Source organism: Pararge aegeria, chromosome 27 (assembly GCF_905163445.1).
Source record: "Pararge aegeria chromosome 27, ilParAegt1.1, whole genome shotgun sequence".
Classification (NCBI taxonomy): Eukaryota; Metazoa; Arthropoda; class Insecta; order Lepidoptera; family Nymphalidae; genus Pararge; species Pararge aegeria.
The window spans coordinates 2786032-2813591 of NC_053206.1; the positions used below are offsets into that span (position 1 = coordinate 2786032).

Sequence of the window (27560 nt, forward strand, 5' to 3'; positions counted from 1 at the left end):
GCTTAGCTCGTTAACAATTTTTAAACCTACCACGGGAACTATTTTAAAGATCGGTATGGAAAGTACATGTCCTTTTCAAAGCATACGTGACATGCATTAAAATACTAAAGCTGTCTGCCGCGACATAGCTCGTAAACAATTTTCAATTTTCCCTCGGGAACTCCTTTAGGAGTCGGGATAAAAGGTAGCCAATATTCTTTTCCATATCAAAGGCTACATGTATGCCAAATTTCATCTTTATCCGTTCAGCCGTTTTTGCGTGAGTGAATTACAAACATCTACACTTGCACATTTATAATATTAGTTGAATTATTCATTTTCCACGGTTACTAAAATAGGAAACAAAAATGTGTAATGCATTCTATCTCATTCTCTCCTATACAATAATGTTTTTGTTTCTCTATCTACATATGCGCTTCAGTTTCCATGTTAACTAAAATGTGTAGCAAAATGTGTAATGTCATTCTATTCCATACATTTATGTGTTACTTTCTTAGGTATCGTGACCATTTTCATTTCATCGAGTTTCAAGTCTCAACAATTCTTAAGAATTCTCACTTCATAAATCTAGTTTTAGCTACAATGGCAATTCTCGTATATGATAAAGGCGGAATAACTTTACGTTTTTAAAATATTATTAATCAATGTTAAGAAAAACTTTTTGAAATGTGTGATCATTGTAGCAAAAAAAGTCAAAAGGGGTAGCAATTGGCACAGAACGAAGAAAAATCTTAAAGCGTACAGATTTTAATGACGTACTGGCGCATTTTAGCGTCATGAAAAAACATTGTGATTTTTTTTTTGTTTAAAACACACAGGAAACCTAGATCTAAACCTACTCAGTCCTACGCCAAATAGTTATAAAAAATAGTAATAGTAATAGTCAAGAACTGGGTACTGATATATTTTTTTTCCCACAAACAATCGTAGTAATTGTATCCTCTTTGATTACCATGGCTGTCACTTTGTTTTGGCCTCCAATTGATTGACGTCACTTTATAATACGAGTGTCATGTCATGTGTAATTTAGAATGATTAAAAACTGTGTCACATGTGCCGCTTCAAATGGGGTCAAAATAGTAGAGGTCAGTGGTCAGAGCTAAAACGTACAGAGATTTCAGGTTATTTTTTTTTAAATTTATTAATCAATTTTAATAATTTATTTCATCATTTTATTGCAATTCACGCAAATACGCCATTAGCCGGCGGAGAAATTGCAGTAGAAATGAAAAAAAAAATTAAGAATCTGGCAATTTTAAAAGTTCAATAGACTTAAATTGATTATGATTTATAGTCCCCCAACCATAAACATGTTTTTGAGTATCGAAACACAGTAATGACAGACTAAAATAGAAGTTATAAATTTAGCGTTAAAGGTCGATTTCGCCCACACATTGAGCGTATCTCTCTAAGATCTGGCGAGATAAGCATCTCTAAAACAATTAGATTAAGGTTTACTTTGCTTTGATAAAATAGCGTAGCGATACTTGAAAAGGACTTCTACTAAGGGTACAGACTGCTGAATTGTAAATTTTTAAATCAAATAAATATTATCTGTGTTAGTTTTTAAAGATCCAAATAGGATCCAAATAGCAAGATGGATCCTTTTTTTTAGCGCTTACCATGAGTCTTATATCGAATGCATAGAATTAAGACCTACAGAAACCGTGTACACGACTAATATTGGAGCATCAAAAACCGCAGGGGTATTACGTATATCGCGACAGGCTTGCGACAGGCGTAAATCTTGCAATCACTGCTGTCAAACGTAACTTTTGTATATTTATTGTATGGAAAAGTGACGTTTGACAGCAGGTGACAGTCATTATTTTACCTCTAATGTTATAAAACGTTTACCATAAAATGGGAAAAAGTTTGTGAGATAGCACCAAAACACGGGTGTGCGGAGCATTTTCAATTGCTGAATGAGGGTTCTGTATGATCTTAATTCTGTGATCGAATGTTATATTTTATCATTTCCGTTAAAGTTTTAAAAATGTTACAACTAAGTTAAAAGTTTTACTGACAAGATTAAAAACAAAATGTAAAGAATTAAAAAAAAACAATTTGTTTTCACTCGAACTTATACTCAGTTCGTTTAGGTAACAAGAAAAAACCAAAAAAACTTCTTTCACGTCTTGTATATGATTTCCGAATGCTGATTATAAGTTTTCAGTTTTTTGTAATGTATATTTAAAATATCATGAGTGTTAAAAATAGTGTTTTTTCTCAACATTTGTCTCTTTATATTCACTTATAAAAGCAATAAGAATCACTCGGTGTGCGTAAACTGACAGTAATACCCACCTCAACGCTTCGTTTATGAGGCGTGCAAAAAAAAAGTGTTTACATGAAAATGAATACCTGAAGATTTCAACTATACCTTTCTAGTCAATATTACATATTGAATTTAATATATCTGACTTATAAATTTCTAGTCATAATTATTACAAATTACATTTAATATTTCTGGCTAGATAGTAAACTGACTAGGCATATTTGAAATCTTCTCTCGTACCAACCAATAATTGAGTCTAGTCAAAAAAAAATGTTTTAGAATGAGTATTGGTAAACTATATTTGATGATATCTACACTATAATCTACTAATAGTAATAAATAAATAACTTTATTGTACAGAATTGCATTGATTAAAAACAATTATACTACATTCATTTCCATAATTGGATATTCAAACCATAATTATTCTCTTAAATTAAAATTCTAGGGCGTTATTTAGATAAATACGTTATAAAAATTTGAATGAAAAATCAATATACTTTGTGAAACAAAAACATATTTGTGTTACATTAATCAATTTTCAAGACAGACAAATCTAGTCATAAATATCAAATTTAACTTCATAATTTCTATCACACCAAATAATTGTAGTCAAACTAACATTATAACACTTACGGTATAAAGATGTGCTAAAGCGGCACATGAAGAGATGTGATATGGACCCATCACTGTGGGAATTTGAAGCAGAAGATCGGCCGCGATGGAGACACTCCGTAAATAAAAAAGTATCGGAGTTTGAAGTTAAAAGGCGTGCAGAGCAAGATGCTAGGCGTAATGAGATAAAGGCCAGACCATCGCCGGCCATATATTACAATATAATTGGTGGAGTACTGATGTGCTGTCAATGTGATCGCACGTTTAAAACAAAGAGTGGTTATGCCAGTCACTGGAGAGCACATCAGATACGCTCATAATAGCTAGAAGGAGTCGCTGTGGTCGGATACGGCCAGGAGGATATATATATATAACATGATTATTGTTAAATAATTTTCGTAATATAGTGGAAAAAAAACTAGTAACAAATTGCATTCATTTAAAATCATAATATGTACTACTAATACATGCATTCACGTAATCGTTAATGTGATATCATTTTAGTGTAGTAGGTAGGTAATATGCGTTAATAAAGAAAAGCACATTATATATAATAAATACCTACTCGAATCAACATCAAGTAGTTAGTAGAAAAGAAATATTTAATTTTCACAAAAAAATGGTTGTTAATGTATGAATACATATTATAGCGTGTCTGTAATAATAATTAGTCTAGTGCGTACATTTTATAGTGAATTGCATTCATTTGTCAATAAACGTCAATATACGTAGCGTTAAGAGACCCATGTATCCGACTTGCGCCTTACTTGATGTCATCTACTCACCTGGGGCCTTTTTAACAAGTGGCATAACGTCCAAAACGTAATGGCAGTGTTTATTCCCGAGCTGACATGTGAAGTTTCAATGTTAAAAAAAAAATCTTTATTTAAGTAGGCCCATATATGGCAATTATGTTGCGTACAGTACATTAAAAATGTGTACGGACGCATCCTAGTCGAAGTTTAGCCCACAACAAATTTACCTGGGTGTTCTTTTCTTGTTATCACCTTCTCACATTGTTATTTTATTATAACAAGAGCCACCTAGTTAGTATAGATCTTTTTTAACGTTTATCCTTTATACTATAATGGGACTTTTCTATTAGCTTACGTATAATACAAAATTTGAACTTTTTAAAAGTCATCTCTAAGATGTCAACCAGTAGTTTATCGTAAAATTGTATGCAATTTCCTTTAAACGAATTATTAATTTTATGTAGCCTAGTACTCGTCGGTATATAGCACTGCAAGTTTATTCTTACATCTAAGTGTTCAAATTATTGCAGTCACATTTTTTTTAGATTTAGAAATAAAACAACAACACACCGCATAGTTATTCCGACGTTATGCCACGTTTATTAATAATGGGCTAGTGACCTACCAATAATCGAATATCCAATGTGAGGTTTTTTTTCCAGCATTTTTGCACCTTAACGTTTGTTAGGCTACGCAACTTCTTTGAACTATTTCAGTAGCTTTGGTTCTTCTATAGGCACTCTCGTTTCTTATTTGAGTACGTGTACGCATGCTTAAGATACCAAGCATAGCTTTTATCATTCACTGAGTGACTCAGAATATTTTATTACGCCCATAGATAAATGAATGTTTAAAAGAATTAACCGAAGAACGACGCATGAATTCTTTTACCCATTCATTTATTTTTATAATTATTCTTGCATTTCATCATACCGATTGAACAATTAGATGTAAAGATTTTTAAAGCATTAACTTTGGCCAAAAAAAAATATATATATTACTATCAATCAACTATGTTAACAGCTCTGGGAGGTTATAATATATTTTACTGTTAATACGCAATAAAATGCCTTAAAAATGAGCTTCGCTTAAAAGGTAAAACAGATTCTATTTGTTTTGCCAAGCAATTAAATAAAACGAATGAAATTAATTGTGATTATTACGGTAAAACTGTATCTATCATAAAAAATCTCAATCATGATACGTTTAGAACGTTAAATACTTAATTTTTTTCGGTACTTAAATTCCAAGTTAACTTTCATAACTTCTAGATGTTAAAATATACATTGATGTCAAAATATTTTTAAATGTGAAACCTTAGATATGTGTATAATGTAGTTAATTAAATTTCGTAAATGTTGACGTCTTGTTTGTTATAACCGATGGATGGACTTCCATTGTTGGAGAGAGAGGATATTTCCATATTCCACACTTCCTTGGCATTGTGAAAATTTATATATTGGCTCCATGCGATATTCTTGATGCTTCTGTGACTGTCAGTTTCGCTCCACTACAGTTCCTAGCGACATGTATCACAAGATTGTTGAACTGTTCTCCACTCACTGCCACTTCAGCTTGCAACTCTGTATTTACTTATTCTGGATTAGATTTTATTATCCGGATCCAAATATTATCTTAATCTCACGCCATTATAGTTGAGAATACACAATACACATATTTATGTAGGGTCCTCCAGCTCGAGGGAAGTCAGTTGCTTAGGTCCAAGCTGGTCTAATTTGGCGGCCTCACTCAGATGAGGTTTGTATGAAATTAATCTTCTCATAATCACTGTTGTCCCAACTGCTGGATCTTTGTTGCTGGAATTTATATTTTCTACAGTGTGTTCAGCTATATCCTTCTACACTCTAGATCGGTCTACCAATTCTGCTTTTAACGGACCACTCCAGCACTTTGGGATTTCAATATCTTTCGGTACTTCAACTTTCTATCTTGTAGTGGGGAGCCAGCTTCCACGGATGTACTTTTTCCCTACATAATCTTTTTTACTAGCCCCATTCTTATATCCTTCACACGCTAAATAGCCTCACATGTCAAAGAGTTTGATTGAAGCTTTTAAGTTTGAGGCACTGTTATCTTCTGGTCGTGGATAGGCTAGTCCCAAAGTGTCCAATCCTTTTTTAGCCAACCCGTCACATTCACAAAGAAAATGATCCGTAAATTCAACGTCCTCGTTTCAGTCCCCACGTCTTTTATAATGTCCATTTTGAATAACACGGACGCTGTGCCATAATGGCGTGGAACAAACTGTGTAGGAGACAGGCAAGATATGGCGTAGTGGCATATCTTGCCTGTCTCCTACACAGTTTGTTTAGCTTATGATTGGCATTTTATCTAGGATCTTCGTTCCCTGCCATTTTAACTTGCAATTCGTTAATTATCAGTAACTGCTTCTACTATTGATACATTTGTGATTTACTTCGATATCAAGTCAAGTAGCTTCAGGTCACACCACGTGTATACACATATAGTGATGCATTCTCCGATGCGTAGTAATCGCATATTCCCGACGCACAAGCCAGAAAAATTCTCTCGCTTTATCAACTTTTTCGAGTATAGTGATGTTACAAAAAATGTAAATGTTCCTCGTATTCACGTAGGCCAAAAAAAATATACTTACTTAGTCTTAAAATCGAAACAATTGTACGTGAACTCATTGGCGTTACTCCAGCTCGCGCTTCTCACGTCATTCATGTTGAGTCAACTCGCGTGACGTTGGTCAATTAAAGTGGCGTGTTGCATATATGCGTGCCATGAATGTTAATTGTCTATGTAAATCAAATAAACATACTTATCTATAAGTACTATTGAAATATCCACTTAATTGTGAAATCACAGATAGATAAATTGACTTATACAATCTATGAATAGATGCCACTTGTAGATTTTCTATTAAAAAAAAAAACTGTGCTTCATTTTACACTACGCGCCTATATACAATATCTTTTGTAATCTACTATTAATAACAACTTTTTAGATAAAAAAAATCTTAAACTAAAATAAACAGTGCTTTTGGGTTGTGCAGTCCTATGTTAAGTTGACAGGTATGTGAGATATAAATATGTGTTTATTTCATTTTATTTCAACGTTCCCTGTTGTTAAAGATGACACTAATTTTACAACTGTCAATTTACTTTAGGACTTTTACTAACCGAAGTACTTACTTGTGTCATTAAGTATGTCATTCATAAATATCATTAGGTTTACATAAGTCTATCTTTAAAAAGTTGTTAAAATGCAAACTATAAAGAATAATAACTTTTTAGTGAAAATACGAGATACAGAAAATGGTGGTAAATTAAATGTATACGTACCCTATACTAAACCGACAGGTATAAAAATATGTTGTGGCACTCTTTTTTCAACGTTGATAAAGATTGCACAATTTTTACAGCTGTCAAATTACTTCAGTCTAGGATTTGTATTCAAATAAATTGTGTGCTATAAAAAAAAACAACAATTTTTCTCTAAAAAGTTGTTAAAATGTGTAATTATCATTTTATTCAACCCTAAATTAGTTGAGTATCTTGCTTTTTAATGTAAGTTTTAGTGACCAACTGAAAGCGTGTTTCAACAGAAACTGAACCCGGACTTAAAATTATAGTGAAGTAAATTTTCATTGCACGAAATCCAGTGTTTTAAGATTATTTGTATCCATTATATTTCAATGTATTTTTTTTAAATTATTTATTTTCATGAATCACTTTTTTTTTCTTCATAAAACTGAAAAATCACTAATTGACTGAAAATTACATTAAAAAAACAAAGGTAACGTAACAAACTTTTAGCCTTTAATCTTTCGTGAATGATATTTATAACAATGAAATATATAAACAGCAGTACTGAATTTACGATAATTCACGGTTTGATGGACGTTCGCCCTTCCAGTTTTAAAACTTATTCGTAAGCTTGAGCACGTGACGTGCTGCAAATTTAACTCATCTGTCATAGTATTTATTTAAGATCAAATTCTCCAGAAACTCGGTTCTCGAAATAACAATGTTATTTAGACAAAATTCATTACATTCAAATTCAGTATACAATAATTTCAGTTAGTTCGACCGTTTATATATTTCATTAACATCTGAACTAATAAATATGTCTAATGATGGCAAATTAAATGTCATATCCGCTTAATGTTACATGAGTAAGGTAAATAAAGAAACTCGTGATGTGTTCATGCCTACAGGTATTTACCCATCCCCCGTGAGAATGAATGTAAATGAACATGGAATGTAAATAAAGGAATGCTGGTGAGGTTAACGTATATAATAATAAATGTAACTATTCTAAAAATAAATGTAAGCGCTATTCTATGTGTACTGTGAACTTTATAATCATGAAACAAAATATTAAATTAAAAATCGGATGTGAGTTTTATTTTATGAGTATTTTTATTTTTTTGTTTCGTTTCAGCAGTCCCTAAAGTTTTTACTGTTACTTGCGACGGATAAAATTATCTTTATGCTATGGAATCCAGCTTACTGAAAGCCATTTTTTTCTTGCAAATATACTTCCGATTCGAATATTATTAATTCATTCGAATAGGAAATCATACAGACTACACAAAAACGAATCAGTTATTTGAAAAGTTCTTTTAAAAAACACCCGATTGTTGTGCAAGAATGCACAACTCAAAACCGACACGAAATGTTGAGAAAAAAAGCTTTCATTAAAATATAAAAAAAACATTGTTTAACATAACAATACTTTATTTAACAGGTAAAATTAAACTTTACAACACATTTTGACATTTTCGTCCTTCCCGCAGCATGGCTTTTCTTTCCGCCCCTTCCCAGCTAATGGTCTATCTCTCTCGTCCCACACGACCACACCGTCGCACGCGCATATCCTCTTTGGATTCTGGAATATTCCCGCCGATCTGGCGATTATGCCGCATGCCACACTAGAGAAAAAAATCATAAATAAAAAAAATGGTCGTCTGTAAAGTCGGCTTACTGACGATAGTTGAACGTGACAACGTCGTAAGAAAATACTGATGGAATGGTTGCATTTTTCAAAAGAAAATTTTAATTTTATTTGTTTGATAGATATTATCGTTGCTATAAACAATTGACACCACATTCACTTTTCACTGCACTTCATCCTTGCCGAAAACATGTAAATGTATTATTGTATAGAAGCTGTCCACGCGGACGCATCGCTCACTCAAGTAGGAGAGAGACAGATGTCGAACGCGGAGGCCGAATGTGCCTCTTTGTCGCTCGTTCCGCGCTCTCGCTTGCACTTCAAGCCTTGAATGGAACGCCTCAGAGCGAGGTAACGCCGCATACGACATGTTTTTTCGTGCGTGCAGCCGGCTCCATCGAATTATAAGACGTTGTCACGTCAAAAAGTTAAAATAACCCCGAGTTATTAAAATACTAACTAATAAAAAATAGTGTACATTATTTTACTAGTCCAGCCCTCTCATTTGAAACCCATTGAGGGTTGGTTAAATAAAATTAATTTGCCATTTTGTGGTAGCCGTAAAATTTATCATAGCGTGTTATATAAGTACTCTACTAGTCAAACCCCTTATAATCCGCCATTTTGTAGCCGCGGCCATCTTTGACCGATTATCAGCAAACATAGTATGGAGGGTAGAGGTAAGGAGAGTCATCTTATATGGGAGAAAAGTTGAAAAAGTGTCCAGTGTATGCGCTAAATAACAGTTCAAAAATCCTCCACAATGGCGCTGGTGGATGCACAGGGTATGGTATGAATGTAGCAATCGTAGATGAATTGAAGTATGCCGAGTTAAAAAATTGAATGTCATTATCGACTAAAGTAGTTAATTATTGAGAATTTCAACAACTTACGTTGTACAAAATATTGTGGTAAATATAACCTTACTTCCTTGTATCTCCATACTTCCTTGTTTATTTTTCAAGCCTACTCTAACAATATTTATATTTGGCGCTTCTTTTAAGAGTTACCCTGATGCAAATGTGGCGCCATCCTAATTAAATACATTTTGACGACACTTTTTCATATACACAGATGACTCTCCTTACCTCTACCCTCCATAAAACATAGTTAAGTTAACTCAGACTAATTCACCTTTCAAACAAAAAAACAAAATCCAAATCGATACCGATCCGTTCGGGAAATACGTTGCCATAGACAGACAGTAATTTTGAGTTGGTTCTCTAGTTTTATAAGTTTCTCTTTTTTTAGTACACTGTTACAGTATTTTTGTGAAGTATTCAGATAACTATAATAATAATATGTGCCAGATATTTTATTGACGTCGTCATATATTTTGCAACGACCCTGCTTTCTGAGTACAAGGCCGTGGGTTCGATTCCCACAACTGGAAAATGTTTGAATGAATGAATGAATACACTTTTATTGTACACCACATAAACATAACAAATTAACAGTAAAAATTTAACAAAAGGTATACAATTTGGCGGCCTTATCGCTACATAGCGATCTCTTCCAGGCAACCAAAGGCGCTAAAAACAGCTCAAGAAGAGAGGTAGGTGGTGCATTTAACTGTACTGTGTTGCAAATAAACATGCATAAACCTATATATACAAATATAATATGTACATATAACAAACTTACAATAAAATATATAGATAGTTTGTGTGATGAGCAAGAATGTTTTTCAGTGCCTGGGTGTTTATATGTATATTGCTATTTATTTATGTATGTTATTCATAACAATATTCATCAGTCATCTCAGTACCCATAACACAAGCTATGCTTACTTTGGGGCTAGGTGGCGATGTGTGTATTGTCATAGTATATTTATTTAGTATATTTTATTTATTTTATTGCCATTTTAACGAATGTACTTTACCCACAAGGGGTCCTTGGTTTCATAACTCAATTTGACATAAAAATATATATATACTATATACAGTAACAAATTTGCAAAAGCTTATATTCTTATCTATTTTTTATATTCATTATGTTTTTTTTTGTTTATATTTTCAATCAAGGAATAATAAAAGGCTTTTATATTTATTTTTTATTTAACGAATGTGCAAATAATTCTTATTTAATCGAAGAATAGTTTTCAAGAATTAATCAAAGTTGTATTCGATTCCCAGGCAATTTTATGTGTTTGTGGGTATTAAATAGATTTACATTTTCGATAAGTACAGTCTTGTTTGAGACTCAGACGATGCAAAGACACAATACCTCATGGTGCCTCAGTTTTTATCACTACAATCTACTAGAAATGCAAACGCGAGTTAAATTTACGGAAAAAGAAGAGTTTCCTTCCGGAAAAAAGTGAGTAAAGATGATAAACTTACGGAGTTCCGGAGTCTCCGTCAACTTTGGAGGCCGGAGTAGAACCGAGACCCATATCGTCAGCGCGTTCTGTTACAGCTATTGACCTTCCCACTATTTCATTTATCTAGAATAGGTACAGTTATTATAGTATTTTTTTAAATTTATCACTTGGTGGTAAATGAAGACGCAGTCTAAGGTGGTAGCGGGCTAACGTGTTAGAGGTATGGCAATCATATTATAGCCTTATGGGTTTCTACGAGATAATTGTTAAACATTACTTTATAGCAAAACTAGCTGTTGCCCGCGACTTCGTCTGCGTTTGATTTTTTTTTTGATGTAGCATCAAATTTAGTTGCAGATCTAAAAAAAAATGATTCAGTATCGCTAAGACTTAAATAAGGGGTTTGCTGCTGTCCGCTGAGGAGTTCTGTCCTGCATCTCCAACCACAGTTTGGGCAAAATAAATAACTATTAATAACCTCTATAGTACAAAAATAATTATTTAAATCGGTTATAATTTGTCGGAGTTATCGTGTAAAATCGTCAAACACTCATCCCCTTTCCCAAAGGAACCGAGCTTAATGTCGGGATAAAAGGTATCCTATATTACTTCTAACACTTTCAAAAATATGTGTACAAACTTTCATGAGGATCGGTTAAGTAGTATTTGCGTGAAAGCGTAACAAACAAACTTACATTGGCATTTATAATATTAGTAGGAAGTAGGATACCGTACGAAAACTTTGGAGTGTCTCTCATCAAGTTCTAAGTTTTTATAAAACGTCAAAGTAAAATAATATAAAAGAGAAATCCTAGTATTATGAAGACCCCCCTGGCGCAACGGTGAGCGCTGTGAATTTATATAGGAGGTCCCAGGTTCGATTCCCGGCAGGGGCATAATTTCTGAACTTTCTCTGGTCTGGTCTGGTGGGAGGCTTTGGCTGTGGCCAGTTACCACCCTACCGACAAAGACGTGCCGCTAAGCGATTTAGTGTTCCGTTGCGATGTCCCGTAGAAGCCGATTAGGGGTATGACTACTATACTCCCTAACACGTTAACCCGCTAGCACCTTAGACTGTATCATCACTTACCACCACGTAAGATTGCAGTCAAGGGCTAACTTGTAGTGGAGTAAAAAAAAAAAAAAAATTGCTTCCAAAATCGATTACTGAGCGTACGTGTGGAGTCCAACAACAAATCTGGTATTGAAGTTGTTAGATATTCAGCCAATTGTTTTCAAAATAGATATCTGGGCGTACGCTTGGACACAAACAACGAATCTGTTATGAGAATTTGAAAAAAAAGTAGGCGCCATCTTGAAGTTGTTCGATATAGGGCCGATTACTTTCAAAATCGATATCTGGGCGTCCCAGTTATCAGGATAAAAAGTGGACGCCATCTTGAAATTTTTGGATATTAAGACGTATTTTTGCATCAACGATATCTGGGTGGCCTCGTGGAGGCCAACAACGAGTCTGCTATAAGAATAAAAAAAAAAGTGGCCGCCATCTTGAAGGTTTTGGATACTAATCCGATTTTTTTGCAAAAACGATATCCGGGGGTGGCCTTGTGGACACCAACAACGAATCTGCTATAACAATAAAAAAAAAAAATGCCGCCATCTTGAAGTTTTTGGATATTGAGCAGATTGCTTTCAAAATCGATATCTGAGTGTCCGCTTACATGCCAATAAGGAATCTGTTATCAGGATTTTAAAAAATGGGCGCCATCTTGAAGTTTTTGGATGATAAGCGGTTTGCTTCCAAAATCGATATCTGGGCGTCCGCTTACACGCCAACCACGAATCTGTTATCAGAATTTAATAAGAAGAATTTAATTAATTTAAGTTAGAGCTGCGTACTGCGATTCGAACCCGGTTATCACCGCTTCATTTTTGTATTATATTAATAAAAAAAACAGTCGTAGTTAACTTTAACGCGATCGTATAAACGTAGCTGGAAAATGTCACGCTTGGAACTCTGGTAGTTAAAATCACTTACCTGCAATAAATTATCCACAATCCTGAAGGTGGCCCTTCCTTCTTCATCAGCGATGATATTCCCGAGGTCCCCTGCGTGTCTCTTGTCCACGGGGTCGTTTGGTCCCCCGTGGGGTGCGCTATGGGGGTTATAATGTTCCCCTAGTGACTCGCAACCCTAAAAAAAGTATTGATATTTGACAATCTGTTGTTTTTTTGGCTTACCTTTTGAGTTCAAACTGACCTCCCTAAATCTCATACTACCCTAGTACTTTATCGCTAACTAAATTGATAATATTAATATCGCATGTAAGTTTTTTGACTTAGTTTTTGATTATTACTGTTTTTAATTATTCTGTTATATAATAGCGTACATGGGTCATAGTTACCAAATAAATAATGATTACTATAAATTGTGACGTCTCTTATAGTACGTCCTCCAACGATGTCATGCTTTCCTGGTACCTACCTATTCATTTTACCGTACCCAAAGGGTAAAACGGGACCCTATTACCAAGACGCCGCTGTCCGTCGGCCTATCTGTCCGCCTGTCACCAGACTGTTTGTTTTGAACTGTAATAGTTAGACAGTTGAAGAAACCATAGATGATATATTTCTGTTGCCGCTATAACAAAAAATACTTAAAAATAGAATAAAATTAATATTAAGGTGGGACTCCCATACAACAAACGTGATTTTTTTAGTATTACGGATGGCCAGTATTTAAGTAGCATTCGTAACAGCCACGTTAGGCTTAAAACCAAAGCGCAGCGCGGACAGCGTCTTAGTAATGGGGTCCCGTTTTACCCTTTGAGTATGGAACCCTTAAAATAATAGGTACTATGACGGACGGACACTATGAAGGACGTCTCAATTTAATCAGCGATAAAGGTTAGCATGAGATTTTCAGTGGTCGAGTTGAACTAAAAATGACTGGTTAAACTAGACCAAATAGTTCTTAAACACCTTTACCATACTCACCATACTTAGGTCTCCAGTGTGTCTCACATGCAAGCCGTGGGGCCCTGGGGCGAGGCCGTGGACGCTGCCGTCCCCGACTAGAGGCCCGGATTGTGACTGCTGGAACCTGATCACACCTAAAACCTGCGACTTGCAGCAGGACTGACTCGATATCATGGCCACTGCTGATTGGGTTTCTGCAATGATATGTGGCATTTCACCTACCCATTGATTGGAAAGTTATAATTTTATTTATCTATTCCCATGCTTGTCGAATATCCTACCGACAATGTTTTCACGCATAAATTACAAGCTAGATTATTGTTGCTTCGTTTTATTTTAGTATTTACGTACGTAATATGTCATTTAAGATGAATGTGTAGTACCCTGACAAGTCGGCAGGGGTGCGAAGAACCTATAAAATATGTTATATTTTTGTTTGAATAAAAAAATAAATTGAAAAAATCCTCTTTGATAGGTTCGGAAATAGCTTGCCAATGTTAAAACACCTGATGTTCTAAGCCATAATATCATCTGATTTACAGTGTTGGATTTCATAATTACACTCCTTTCTTTTTTTTTCTCATCCCTTCTGCGCAAAGGGTTTACTCAACGTGATGCCACTTACTGCTCGATGTATCTGTGCAAATTTCAAAAAAAGAACAACTCTACATTTAAAAAGAGGAACAGTTTCGAGGATGCTTCGGTTTCGGATCGAAACGTGCGTAGAGGGTACATTGCCGAAGATCTGTTTGGTGTGGAGTATAAGGATTGGAGAAATTATAAATTACACTATACAGATTCTCCTGGTTTTTGTAGGAGTATAGAAAGTTAAGCCTTATTTTTATTATATATCATGGAATTCCGCAAAGTAAGGCCTGCTCCTACCCAATAAATGGGACCATTTCGGAACAAGGACCTTTCGAACAAATAATGATATATGAACGCCTCTGACAGAGTGGCAGGTCTATTTGAAAAAATAATTTTTTTGGTACCTCCGAACCCTTGTAACACAGCTCTCCTCCCAGAAGACTTTGCTATCATGTCCAATACAACGGCACTGGGCAATGTGGTCTCCACCATCACAGCGCCATCTTTATATAAAGCCTGGTAATTAAAAAAAGAAGCGGTGATTGCCCAGTGGTAAGGACTTCGGCCTTACTTTCGGAGGGCCGGGTTCGAATCCCAGCACGCACTTTTCTAAGTTATGTTTAAGTCATTAAAATACCACTTGCTTTAACAGTGGAGGAAAACATCGTGAGGAAACCTGCATGCCTGAGAGGTCTCCATGATGTTCTCAAAGGCGTGTTAAGTCCACCAATCCACACTGGGCCAGCATTGTGGCCTACGGCTTTTAGCCTTCACATTGTGGGAGACCCGTGTCCTCCAGTGGGCCGGTTGATATGATGAATTAAAAAAATCATCACCATCATCATGCCGCAGTTTGCAGCGACCCTGCTTTCTGAGTCCCAGCCCGTGGGTTCGATTCCCACTACTGGAAAATGTTTGTGTGATGAGCATAAATGTTTTTCAGTATCTGGGTGTTTTTATATATATATATATATATATATTCTAAGTATTTATGTATGTTATTCATAACAATATTCATCAGTCATCTTAGTACCCATAACACAAGCTACGCTTACTTTGGGGCTAGATGGCGTTGTGTGTATTGTCGTAGTATATCTATATATATATAATGAAAATGGTCTTCGTTTGAGGCTCAATCACGCCTAAACCACTGATCGTATCAACATGAAACTGCCACCATTCGATGCGAAATTTTTCCTAGATGGTTTATGGCTATCTATTTTTTGAATTCCAACATTCCTTCATTTTTTTATTGCTGTTTTACTTTTATGAACATTTATCCCGCTAATAAAAACAAAAGATAAGCATTTTCTCTTGATTCTTTTATTTTCATGGATTTCAACAGAGTGTATTAAACGGATTATGGTTTTTTACATTCAGCTAAGAATCTACTCACGGTAGTGGAGAACGGCTGGACCAATTGGGCTTTTTTTTTATCTTCAGAATTGTCAGGAGAAAGTTTTGTATGTAAGAAAATTTTAAAAAAGCCCGATAAAAAGTTAAAAATTCCGATGATAATCGAAGAATTCCCATCTATATAGTCACTCACCACGAAATCTCGGGAACCATAAGACTTAGAAACGTGAAACTTGGTAGGAATATTACTTTTGCTATGCAGAGGTCAGCTATGAATAGATTTTAAGAAATTCATTCCCCAAAGGGGATTGCGGGGGCGTTAACAATGAACAATTCCCGTTTTTAAACTATAGCTCCTATAGACTTCAAATTTGGTAGGAATCTTCTGTAAGAGGTGTAGAAATAGGCTATGAACGAATTTTACGATAGCTCACCCCACAGGGGGTTGCGGGGCTGGGTATTAACAATTAATATTTTTAATTTTCCAGCTAAAGCTCCTACAAGCTCCAAATTTTGTAGGAATTTTCTATAAGTGATGTAAAAATGATTTATGAACAAATTTTACGATATCCCACCCCAAAGAAGATTGCGGGGGCGTTAACAATAAAAATTTTCAATTTCCAAGCGATAGCTCCTATAGACTCCAAATTTAGTGAGAGTATTCTATATGTAATATAAAAATGATCTTCGAGCGGATTTTACAATGAATCACCTCCAATAAGGTTCGCGGGGGTGGGTGTTAACAATAAAAAATTTCAATTTCGAAATATAGCTTCTTAAAATTCTAAATATGGTAGGAATCTTTTATTATTCACATAAAGAACATCTCAAAATAGATTTCAATAAAGTCTACTTCCGACAGGAATTGCGGGGGTGGGTGTTAAAATCTAAATTTTTTATTTGTAACCTGTAACTTCTACAGACTCCAAATTTGGTGGGGATCTTCGTGTATGTAGGGATATTCGTGTATTTCCTTACAACAATCGTCTTTTTGGCAGCGGAGAAAAAGTCATTGAGAGGTTTCAAAAACTTAACTTTACATGTAGCTATCCAATCAACGGACTAAGAATTTTACATTCATTTTACTTTTGCAGACTACATAACCGACGAATTCTTTTATTGCGGGATCGCGGAAATGTAACAGATTAAAATGAATGCATTTTCCAAGCACATGAGATGTGGAAAAGAAATTTAGTTACTTATTCCAATAGAATTCATAAAAAACATGCACAATTAATTTTCTATAAAAAATTGATGTCACGGAGAAAATTTAAGTTAACAGAAAATTCGTCGCACTTGAACCTAGACAGATTTCAACTTCACATATGAGACTTGCAATGACTTTAACTTAAACTTTCAATGCTCATTTCAATTTTTTTTCTTCATGTCAATTATTATTAATTTTTGGAAGAAAGGCACGGAAATGTTATAATGATTGCACATTGAAAGTTACAATGAATATTAGTGAGAAAAATCACCTGGATGAAAGATACAAGCTAAATCGATGGAATTTGGAATTTGAGTAAGTCTAAACAATATCGATGCTTACAGTTCTATCCGCGGGGCCTATTTATGTTCATACAAAAATAAAAAAAAAGGAGAATAATAAAAATATGAAAAAAATAAATAAAAATGAAACATAAAATGTAATTTATTTCTTTTTTCAATTCGCCCAGCGAAGCGGGCTGGAAACGGCTAGTTTATTTATATATTTAATCAATCATCACAATCAGCCAATTAATAAATAGCCTTAAACCTTGTCAATCATGACGGCCGATTGGCCACTGTGCCAATGCTTTCTGAGTGCAACGCTGTGGGTTCGATTCCCACAACTAGAAAATATTAATGTGACGAACGTTGCATCTTCATCAACACTGCATTTTCTTATACGCATGCCTGGGGTTCAGAACAGCGCTTCAGAGTTCTGTTACCTAATTCTTACAAACGGAGTATCTTTAAAATAAGAGTGAATAGCCATCTTCTTGGCAAGCGTGTCCCATCTTAGGCCACATATACATTTTCCAGCAGGTGAAGGTTTTGGTCAAGAGCTAGTCTATTGACATTAAAAAAAAAACACAAAAGTTTTCAGTGAGTTGATATAAGCCGCAGCGGTGGGTTAAACAAAACAAAAATTGACCAAAACTACAGTGGTGTTTTATCTTAACCTATAACTAAACATCACATGCAGACCAATGTGAGGCTACTGTGACAGAAGCAGGGGCGGAAGGAGCTAATGTGTTTTATTACATCCATGTGACCTCATTCCCATAATAGTTAGGGAACCCACATCTCGCTAGATATAAATAAATAAATAAACATAAATATAGCTTGTGTAGTACTAAGATGACTGATGAATATCTTTATGAATAATATATTACATAAATAATTAGAATATACATATAAACACCCAGACACTGGCAAACATTCATGCTCATCACACAAACATTTTCCAGTTGTGGGAATCGAACCCACGGCCTTTGGCTCAGAAAGCAAGGTCGCTGCAAACTGCGCCAATGGGCTAGATGTAACAAGCGTCTGGGTGTTTATCCGTAGTACAAGTATTTATGTATATTACTCATTTAAATATTCATCAGTTATCTAAGCTAAGTTTACTTTGGGGCTAGATGGCGATGTGTGCATTGTTATAGTAATGACCACTAGTAAATAAAAATAAAAAAATTACAAATTATTACTTTTCACACCTTTTAGTAATTTATATATTTTTTCTTTATGTACACTAAATACATTACATTTGATTTTAGATTTTAGTTTTTCATGTTAATTAGTTTCATGATTTTGGATTTTGTTTATTATTTACCTCTTACTTAGATTTTGATGATTTTGAATTTCATGATGTCCTTCAGGGGTTGTGTTAATGTAAAAAATATCTTTACTTTGTTTTTATATTATATTCTATTATTTTTTTTGTTTTTACTTTAACCAATCTGTGATACAAATGTTTTTCTTTCTTTTTTAGTGTATTTTATGCTAGAATGGGAGACCTGTGCCATATTGGAGGCTGGTAATTCATTGATGGTATAAAAAATACAGCAACTTTCATACTTATCCTTTTATTGGAAGTGGATTTTAAGAACTTACCTGTGTTACACCTTCTTGAGACTTAAGACTATTTAGTGTCTTATCAATTAATTGTGCTTCTGCCTTAGGGCCGAAGTCCACCAGAACTTCAAGCTAAAAAAAAAAGAAAGTATTACAATGAAAATCTTTTGTTCCTTAAAGTAAATGCATAAGGAACAATCCCAAGATCAGTCATACTATCTGTTGCCAGCACTATCTTGTGCAAACCGTTTGTTTTCCCGGGATAAAAACTACTACTTGTTACTCTTTTCTCTCTTTTCTTTTCAATTAACTCTAGGCCAAAATCAAGTTGATTGGGTGCTTATTTAAGGCGTGTAAGGAAGGAGTAACTAACACACTTTCGCATTTATAATATTAGTATTGATAGCCTGAGCAATGCCCATTAGCTATCAAAGTGACCACAGTTCTTGAGTACCTACACTGTTACTGTTGTTACTGTTAACTGTTGGTAAAATTGGCATTATAGCAGTGTGTGGGGTGTTTATTTGTATATTATAAGTATTTATAACCCCTACTAATATTATAAATGTGAATGTAAGTTTGTTTGTTACGCTTTCATGCAAAAACTACTAAACCAATCATCACAAAACTGTGTACACATATTCCTGAAGGTATTAGAAGTAATATAGGATGCTTTTTATCCTGAAATTAAGCTCAGTTCTCTTGGGAGAGGGGACAAAAGTGTTTCGACGATTTCACACCAGGCTTAGCTATCCCAAATACATAAAGTACCACCACATTTATGAGGCACGTCTTTCGAATAACAAAAACAAAAGCGGACGAAGTCGCGGGCAACAGCTAGTATTTCATAAAAAAAATAATGCAAGCAAAATTTATCTCTAGTGACATTAGAGTGATGTCATTATTGTCATTTATGTATATTCATAAAAAAAAATCATCAGTGATCTTAGTAACGTTAACACAAGCTACGCTTAATTTGGGGCTAGATAGCGATGTGTGTTTAGTAATAAAAAAATAAAATCGTAAGTATAGAAGAAATAACAAAAACATCGCATCAAAAATGAATAATAGAAAGAGAAATAACAACTTGGCGAAGTAAGTTTAATATATAAATGATGTAGCATATAATAATTATCATATCAAGTAGTTGACAATGCTTAATCATGTTTTTTTTAACCTTGACCTACGCTTAAACTTGCGGCAGTAAACAAATAAAATATAAATTCGAGCTTACCTTTGACGTGATCATGGTTGCCTTATAAGAAAACTATAGAATAAAAAACTATTATAGAATAATAACAATGCTTTAAATGAATGCAGTACCAATTAGTTGAGAAATTATTTGTGACTGCGCGTAATTTCTAGAAATTTAAACAAAAACATGAACAGCTGATTGACATAAATAATGACACTGACAGAAAATGCAGTCAAAGTGCAACAATCTATCTTTACGTACGTAACTCAGGCTTCTAATCTTTTTGACTTAAGTGTAAAGTCAAAGAAGATATAAACACTACGTTATTTGCATAGGTTGTGATTTCTGATGTCAAAACAGAGTATGATTTGTATCACCAGAGAGAAGGTAGGATTTATACTTTACTTAATTTATTTAGTGTCAACTGAGGGTGTCAAGATATTAGGATTATTAAATTGTACCCATAACACAAGCTACGCTTATTTTAGGGCTAGATGGCGATGTGTGTAATAGTTAAATTATAGGTAAAATTGCAGTAATATACTGTACCTTTTGCAAGCAGAATACTTAGACCTCAATGTTTATTTTGTACAAAGATCGTCTGCTAATCGTCGATAAGTGGAGGGGAAAAATTGTGTTGATAGAAATTAAACGAAACTTTCTCATATAACATTTTTTTATTTCATTAACTTAACTCTTAACTTAATTAACGACTTAAACATTTTTTTGAACTATCCATAACATTATCAAACTAAAATGAAATAGCATCTGAGTAATTATAACAATAAGGATTAAAAGAAAAATCTATGCGATTTTCATAGTTTTAAGAGTACCTTTAACCGCCACCTCTTTATCATTACCAGCAAATAATAATTTACAGTATTACAAAAATACAGTATTGTAAAAGTAAGAACCTAAAAATAGCGTTGCATATTGTGAAAAGGAAAATGCTGAAAGAGATATTTTTATAAAAGCTAAATCCATCCAAATACTCATATTTCTTAATTTTAGGGAACACAATTCAAATTGAAACATGCAACACTGAATGCCCCAGCACTGCAAGATTAAGCGTCAAGTTAACATGAACGCACTGTATCTAGACGACTGAATCTTCAATGCTATGCAAAGGTGGCTCAGGAAGCAATTTATTTTTATGTCGCATCCATGGCTGGACTGGCTGGAGACATTGATCGGAGTCTCTGAAAAAAAAAAAGCTTAATTAGATGTAATAAATTCCCCGGTATCATTAGGTATCAGCAATTAAAGCTATATATGAGCTTTTATTACTTCGTTGGTCAATGCTAGATTTTGGGGAACTGTCGCTGATTTTGGGCCCAATTTTTTCCTTCGCCGTTGAAGACTTGAATCAGAAAGTCTTAAATGAGACCATTTCGGAATGGCTAATTCCGAAATGGTCTCATTGGTTCTCCCTTTCGATCAAAAAGATAATTTTTTTAAAAAATCTGAAAGTTTTATTTTTTGTTTACTTGAACGCGATGATCTCAGGAACTATTCGTCCGATTTGAAAAATTCTTTCAGTGCTGGATAGCCCAAATATATCATCACGCCATCACGCTCACACTCAGGCTTAATTTGCCATATTACGCGAAAAGCAGGAGAATCTGCATGGTGTAATTTATAATTTCTTCAATCCTTATACTCCAAGATGCTAAGATTTACAATGAATATAAAACCTAATTGTTAAGCTTAACAATTATTCATTGTAAAGTCAACATCTCCTGCGGATGCTCCGGTTTCGGAGCGAATTTTTCATGACCCTCAACATTAAAAAGAACCTAAACTCACCTCTCTTATCTCTGAGGCAGCCATAGCTGGTCGCGCTGGCAGCATTGCGACCTTCCCCAAGGGCTCATCGTCTAAGTTATGGACAGCTCGATATACTTCAGAGTGCTTTAAGTGCTCGAGACCAACGGGTGGTTTCTCGAACTTTTTAAAATTTACCCTGCAATACAACAATTTATATGTGGCGGTGACGACAGATTTACAGATCAGCGGGTGTCGTACGAGGGAACGCGCATCAGCGTCTGTGATACTACCAGTATATTTCATAAGGAATCACGTACCTAATAAAGTGACAGATTCGCATGATATTAATTTTGCTTGTGATGGGGTCTGTATCTGATTTAATTCAGTAAAAACTATTTCAGTGGTTTACTCAATAACTATTAGGTTTTCGGTTCCACAGATAACTCTCAAAGACGGTACATAATGTATCTCTAAAGCCTGTGAAGTATTTCGGTTCTAATTTACACGTTGTATAAGTCCCATAGTGACTTGTGCTGTAATAAATATGAATCCCTATCCCTATCCCTATCCCTATCGCTACTAAAATTATAAATGTCAATATAAGTTTGTTTGTTACGCTTTCCCGCAAAAATTACTAAACCGATCCTCATGAAACTTTGTACACATATTGTTGGAAGTGTTAGAAGTAATATAGGATACTTTTTATCCCGACATTAAGCTCGGTTCCTTTGGGAGAGGGGATGAAAGTGTTTGACGATTTTACACCATAACTCCGACAAACTATAACCGATTTAAATAATTATTTTTGTACTATAGAGGTTATAATATGAGTTTAATTTTGCCAAAACTTTGTGCAGATCTGATGAATGTATTTGGAGATATAGGACAGAACTCCTCAGCGGACAGCAGCAAACCCCTCATTTAAGGCTCAGTGATACTAAATACTTGAATGCCAATTGAATGCAACATCAAAAAACAAAATCAAACGCAGACGAATTCGCGGGCAACAGCTAATTACAAATAAAAGCAGTACCTAATTAAATTGCAAGTTTTTTAAATAAAACAGAATCTATCGCGATCATCGACTCGTCTGCCCAGAATGCTGATTATAGACAACCCTTCCCCTTGGGAGAAGCCTTTAGTCCAGCAGTGAAATTTTATAGCTATTGATGGTAATTTACATAATTCAATTAAAACGCATGTCGAAAACACCGGATAAGTGAGAGTTTGGAGTTCCATAAAAAAGTACGTTACACGTGTACGGTATACGTACAAGTTACGTACACTAAATAGTTTTAACATTAAAGCAAAAAACACAAGAGACTTTTTCAAAGTCGAAGTCAAAGTCAAATATTTCTGTATACAAATAGGCACATAGATGATACTTTTGATGCGTACTTTACATGTAAAATAAATATAGAAGTGAGTTGAAGGCGACAGTTAAATTCGTCAACATAAAACCAAAGCTACGTTCCAAACGCGCGGGTTTTGTAGCAAAAAGTGACGGATCACTGGAGATTTTTTTTTATTCGACTACAGGTTAGACTTGACTGCTATCTCACCTGGTGGTGATGATGCAGTCTAAGATGGTAGCTGGCTAATCTGTCATCTTAGTACCCATAACGCAATCTACGCTTACTCTGGGGCTAGATGGCAATGTGTGTATTGTCGTAGTATATTAATATTTATTTATTTATATATCCTAAGTTCCCACCACACACGTCAAACTTATAAAACACCGTAGTTTTTGCGGTGGGGGTAAAAATCGATCTATTACTGCTCACCCCATCGCATTTCCTTTAATAACCTCTGCCTGACCAACCAGGGTTTCAGAAATCTGGTCCTCATCGTAATCTGACATTGACAACTTCCACCGTCTTCCACCGGGGAGGTACAGGGGTCTCTCTTGGGTCACAGGTCCGAAGGCAGGAGTTGGTTTAGTGCGTACAGATCTTTGGTCATTTTGGTTTCCTTGTAGCATTTGGTCCTTTGAGGGGCTGACAGACTGAAATTAAAGCTTAAAGTATTACGTCTATCTGCGTGAACCTCAGAATGATGATGTTGAACACGGCGAGTTGGTAACTTGTAAGATAAGTAAGTGAAGCGTTAACTTGTGGTGGGTTAAAGATCAATCAATCAATTTTTTTTTTGTAAATGTTGACGGTCGATTGGCGCAGTTTGCGACCCTGCTTTTTGGGTCCAAGGCCATGCGTTCGATTCGCACTACTGGAAAACGTTTGTGTGATGAGCATGAATGTTTTTCAGTGGGTGTTTATATGTATATTCTAAGTATTTATGTATATTATTCATAAAAATATTCATCAGCCATCTTAGTACCCATAACACAAGCTACGCTTACTTTGGGGCTAGATGGCGATGTATGTATTGTCTAAGTATATTTATTTATAGCGCATTTGGTAGGAGCTCGAGACTTAAGTTTCGGGGGACTGAGCACGCACCTCTCGCGTTTCTAAGTTATGTGCGTTTTAGTAATTAAATCTCACTGCTTCAACGGTGAAGGAAAACATCGTGAGGAAACCAGCATGCCTGAGAGTTCTACATGATGTTCTCAAAGGTGTGTGGAGTCCACCAATCCGCACTGGGCCAGCGTGGTGGACTACAGCCTTAACCCCTCCTCATTGTGGAAGGAGACCCTTGCTCTGTAGTTTATTAACCCGGTAATGGGTTGATGTGATGGTGATGATAATATGTTAACACAGGTTTGTTAGCCTGAACAAGAAAAAATATTAGTTGACGTTAGCAATAACAACTTTTTATATCAACTGTTTAACATTTGTTACATTTTATTGGCAAAATAAAGAAGTTTTCAAATCAATACAATGTTACTTTGTTTAAAGGTAAATAGGAAAAATCGCAAGCATGCTACAAAGAAGGTAAAAATACCTAATGACCCACCTTTCTCATTCTCAAGTCTTCTAGAGATCTTCTCAACTCCTCTCTCTTCACCACATCTAGTTCTTCTCCTGTTAAACTCGGTTTGGTCACTCGGATCTGGATTCCGCCTAGGTTCCCGCTATAGGGCTCGATCCCTTTCGTTTCCATGGAATGCTTCTGATTAATGCTTCTGTTTTGGTTTTGCTGCTGGAATTTCTGCTGGTGGTGCTGCTGGTAATATTGCTGGGTGTTCTGCACTGAAAATTATAAACCACTTGCTGTTGATTTCGTCCGCGTTTATTTTGCGCGCGGTTTTTAAAACTTTTCAACCTTTGTAAATGAAAACCGAAATAATATTCCAGAGGCTTAAGATTTACATATTTTTTTTTATTTATTAAATTATATTTATTTATTCTTTAAAATAATTGTTTTATAAATATAACCTATTATAAACTATTTAAAAATAAATAAAATCTAAAACGTCCTCGAAACCACCGCAGCGAGGCACAGGTCCTAAGATACTGGCAGCATTGCCCGTTGGATGGCCAAACTAAGATTTACATTATTTACTGTATCTTAGACTTATCTGTGAAACCGAAACGCTAATAGTTTTTGAGTAAGTTGCCATAGTTTTCACTTGAAAAAATCAGACACGGCCCTAACATCACGTGCAAAAGTAAAATCGAGTGACTCCTGTCACTTTAATGCTTGACTAGTACTCCCATTCCAAGCTACTTGACACTGGCAAACTACATTGTGCTGTTTTGGCACTACGAAAAGGCATAAATCAAAAGAAGAAGAAGAATAGTACTCTCGGCACTTCACCATCAGCTCCTATATTGTGACGAGCATACATTGTGTTACAGTAAATTTGTAAAGTGGATAAACAATTAAACTTTTGATAACTTTATAGTTATCAAAAGTTCCATATGTGCCAGATATTTATGTTCATAACATTGAGTTGGTGGGTGTTTTGATATAAATACGACTGCGTTATCGATGCACCGCAGTCCTGCATGGACTCGAACGATGCAAAGATACCTCCCAGTGTCTTAGTCGTTTATTTTGCTTACCTACAATTTACCATAATCGAAACGCAATGTAATACTTTATTATTATTGTGTAGTTCCGGTGGTTTTTGTTTTATTGTGTTCCTTTCTTTTTTCCTTCGACATTGGGATCGAAGACTGTTCAAGGTCGGTACTCAAATTTGTTACATGGAATGCATTCTAGTTGTTCTTTTTCTTTTTTTTTTTTTTGGATGCAACTTCTACATTTTGCAGAGTCTACAACCTACCTACTACAAATTACAATATCTTAACTATATACCTTTGATAACATTTTTTATTTATCAACTATGTTAAGCTTTATTTTTATTTTCCGCTTTTTTTTTTATTATTCCTATTATTATGTTATTTTTGAAGTGAAACTTCTTTATCGGGGTTGGAAAAAAATTTTGTGTAACATTTTTCAGTTACGCGTCACATTTTTTCGTTACGCGTACCCTCTTTTTCTTGTCCCAACCACGGTTGATTCGAGTTTATTCGAACTTCAAATACATTGCAAAATTTAAACGGCTGAAGACGTAAGCATAAATCATAATACTAATGATGTTGTTAACATTGTAACTTCATCGATAGATTTTTCTGTTCTTTCTCCTGACTTATGTATGGCTCAATGCCAAATGGAAAATAGGATGAATATTTTGATTGTTGCACTTTATATATCTCCAAATCAGAAGTTGGACGATATTATTAATTTTTTTCTTCCTCCTCCCTCTTCGTGCCTCTTTACTCGGTTGCAATAATGATAAAAAACCGATCTGCATCAGAAAAATCTTTGAAGCTAGTTGAATTTTTGAAAGATTATTTGAATTTTATATATTATTAAAAAAAAGTCCTCAAACATTAACAACAAGATTTTTAGTTAAGTATATAACGACGTGTTTTTTATTGGTTTAAATAATATTAGTTTAATAATATTTACAAAAAATATGAAATTGATAGTAGGGAGGGGTAGCGATACGTTATAAATATTTTATGTACATATACGCTACAATTAATTATAAGAAAAATATTAAAATTAAGTCGGTACGGTACGTCTATTTAAGGTGGATGCGCAAAGAAGTTGCTCAGTCTGTGCGTATTCCCATAATTATTTAGAAAGAAAACTAAGTTTTGACTTTAATGAAATAACGACATCTACATAATTCGCACTGAACTTCTAGTAAGCAAGGAGCCAGAATCGTTATAGTTCAGTAGTGACAGGCTAGATGGCAGTATTTGTGAAGTGACTATCCTTGGGTAACAATTTTAGCATGATAAATTACGGCTGAATATGTACACATTAGTTCATTCTGATTCAGAAACAGCTAGCCAGGAAAAAATAAAAAATTTGGAAAATCCAAAAGTGCACGCCTCATAATCTCATTTTTTTCACAATAAAATTGAATTTTTTTTAACTGAAACTTTCAATGCTCATTACAAATTTTTTTTTTCATATTAATTATTACCTATTCATTTTTTGTAAACAAGACACGGGAATGTCATAATGATTGCACATTGAAAGTTACAATTAATATTAGCTAGAATAATTACATGGAAATTTAACGACAGTGAATTGAACGCTCATATTAACTAAGAAATTATGTCGTGTGTTACTTTAGATAATAAAAAAAAAAAAATCCGATACGATCATTTTTTCGACCAATTTTGATGCCACATACACCCGTCCATACACGGACGTCCAGAAAAGATTATGTTTAATGTTATTATTTACTATGTTAAACAAAAAAATTGTTATTGAAATGTATTTTATGTGCCTGACAAATTATTTGACTTG

At 34.5% G+C, this 27560-nt stretch overlaps 1 protein-coding gene across 1 annotated transcript in view; it reads right to left on the bottom strand.

Moving 5' to 3' along the window:
* Positions 1-8363: 8363 nt before the first annotated feature.
* The window catches only part of LOC120635542 (titin-like), a 46422-nt gene continuing 27225 nt past the window's right edge, over positions 8364-27560 (bottom strand). Inside the window, exons 8-16 of the mRNA XM_039906559.1 lie at positions 24741-24976; positions 23609-23829; positions 21864-22020; positions 18902-18994; positions 14851-14962; positions 13877-14052; positions 12918-13073; positions 10938-11041; positions 8364-8572 (exon numbers count right to left, since the gene is read on the bottom strand). Of these exons, the coding sequence (XP_039762493.1) occupies positions 8395-8572; positions 10938-11041; positions 12918-13073; positions 13877-14052; positions 14851-14962; positions 18902-18994; positions 21864-22020; positions 23609-23829; positions 24741-24976 (1433 nt within the window). The 3' untranslated portion in view covers positions 8364-8394. The remainder of the gene's footprint in view (positions 8573-10937; positions 11042-12917; positions 13074-13876; positions 14053-14850; positions 14963-18901; positions 18995-21863; positions 22021-23608; positions 23830-24740; positions 24977-27560) is intronic.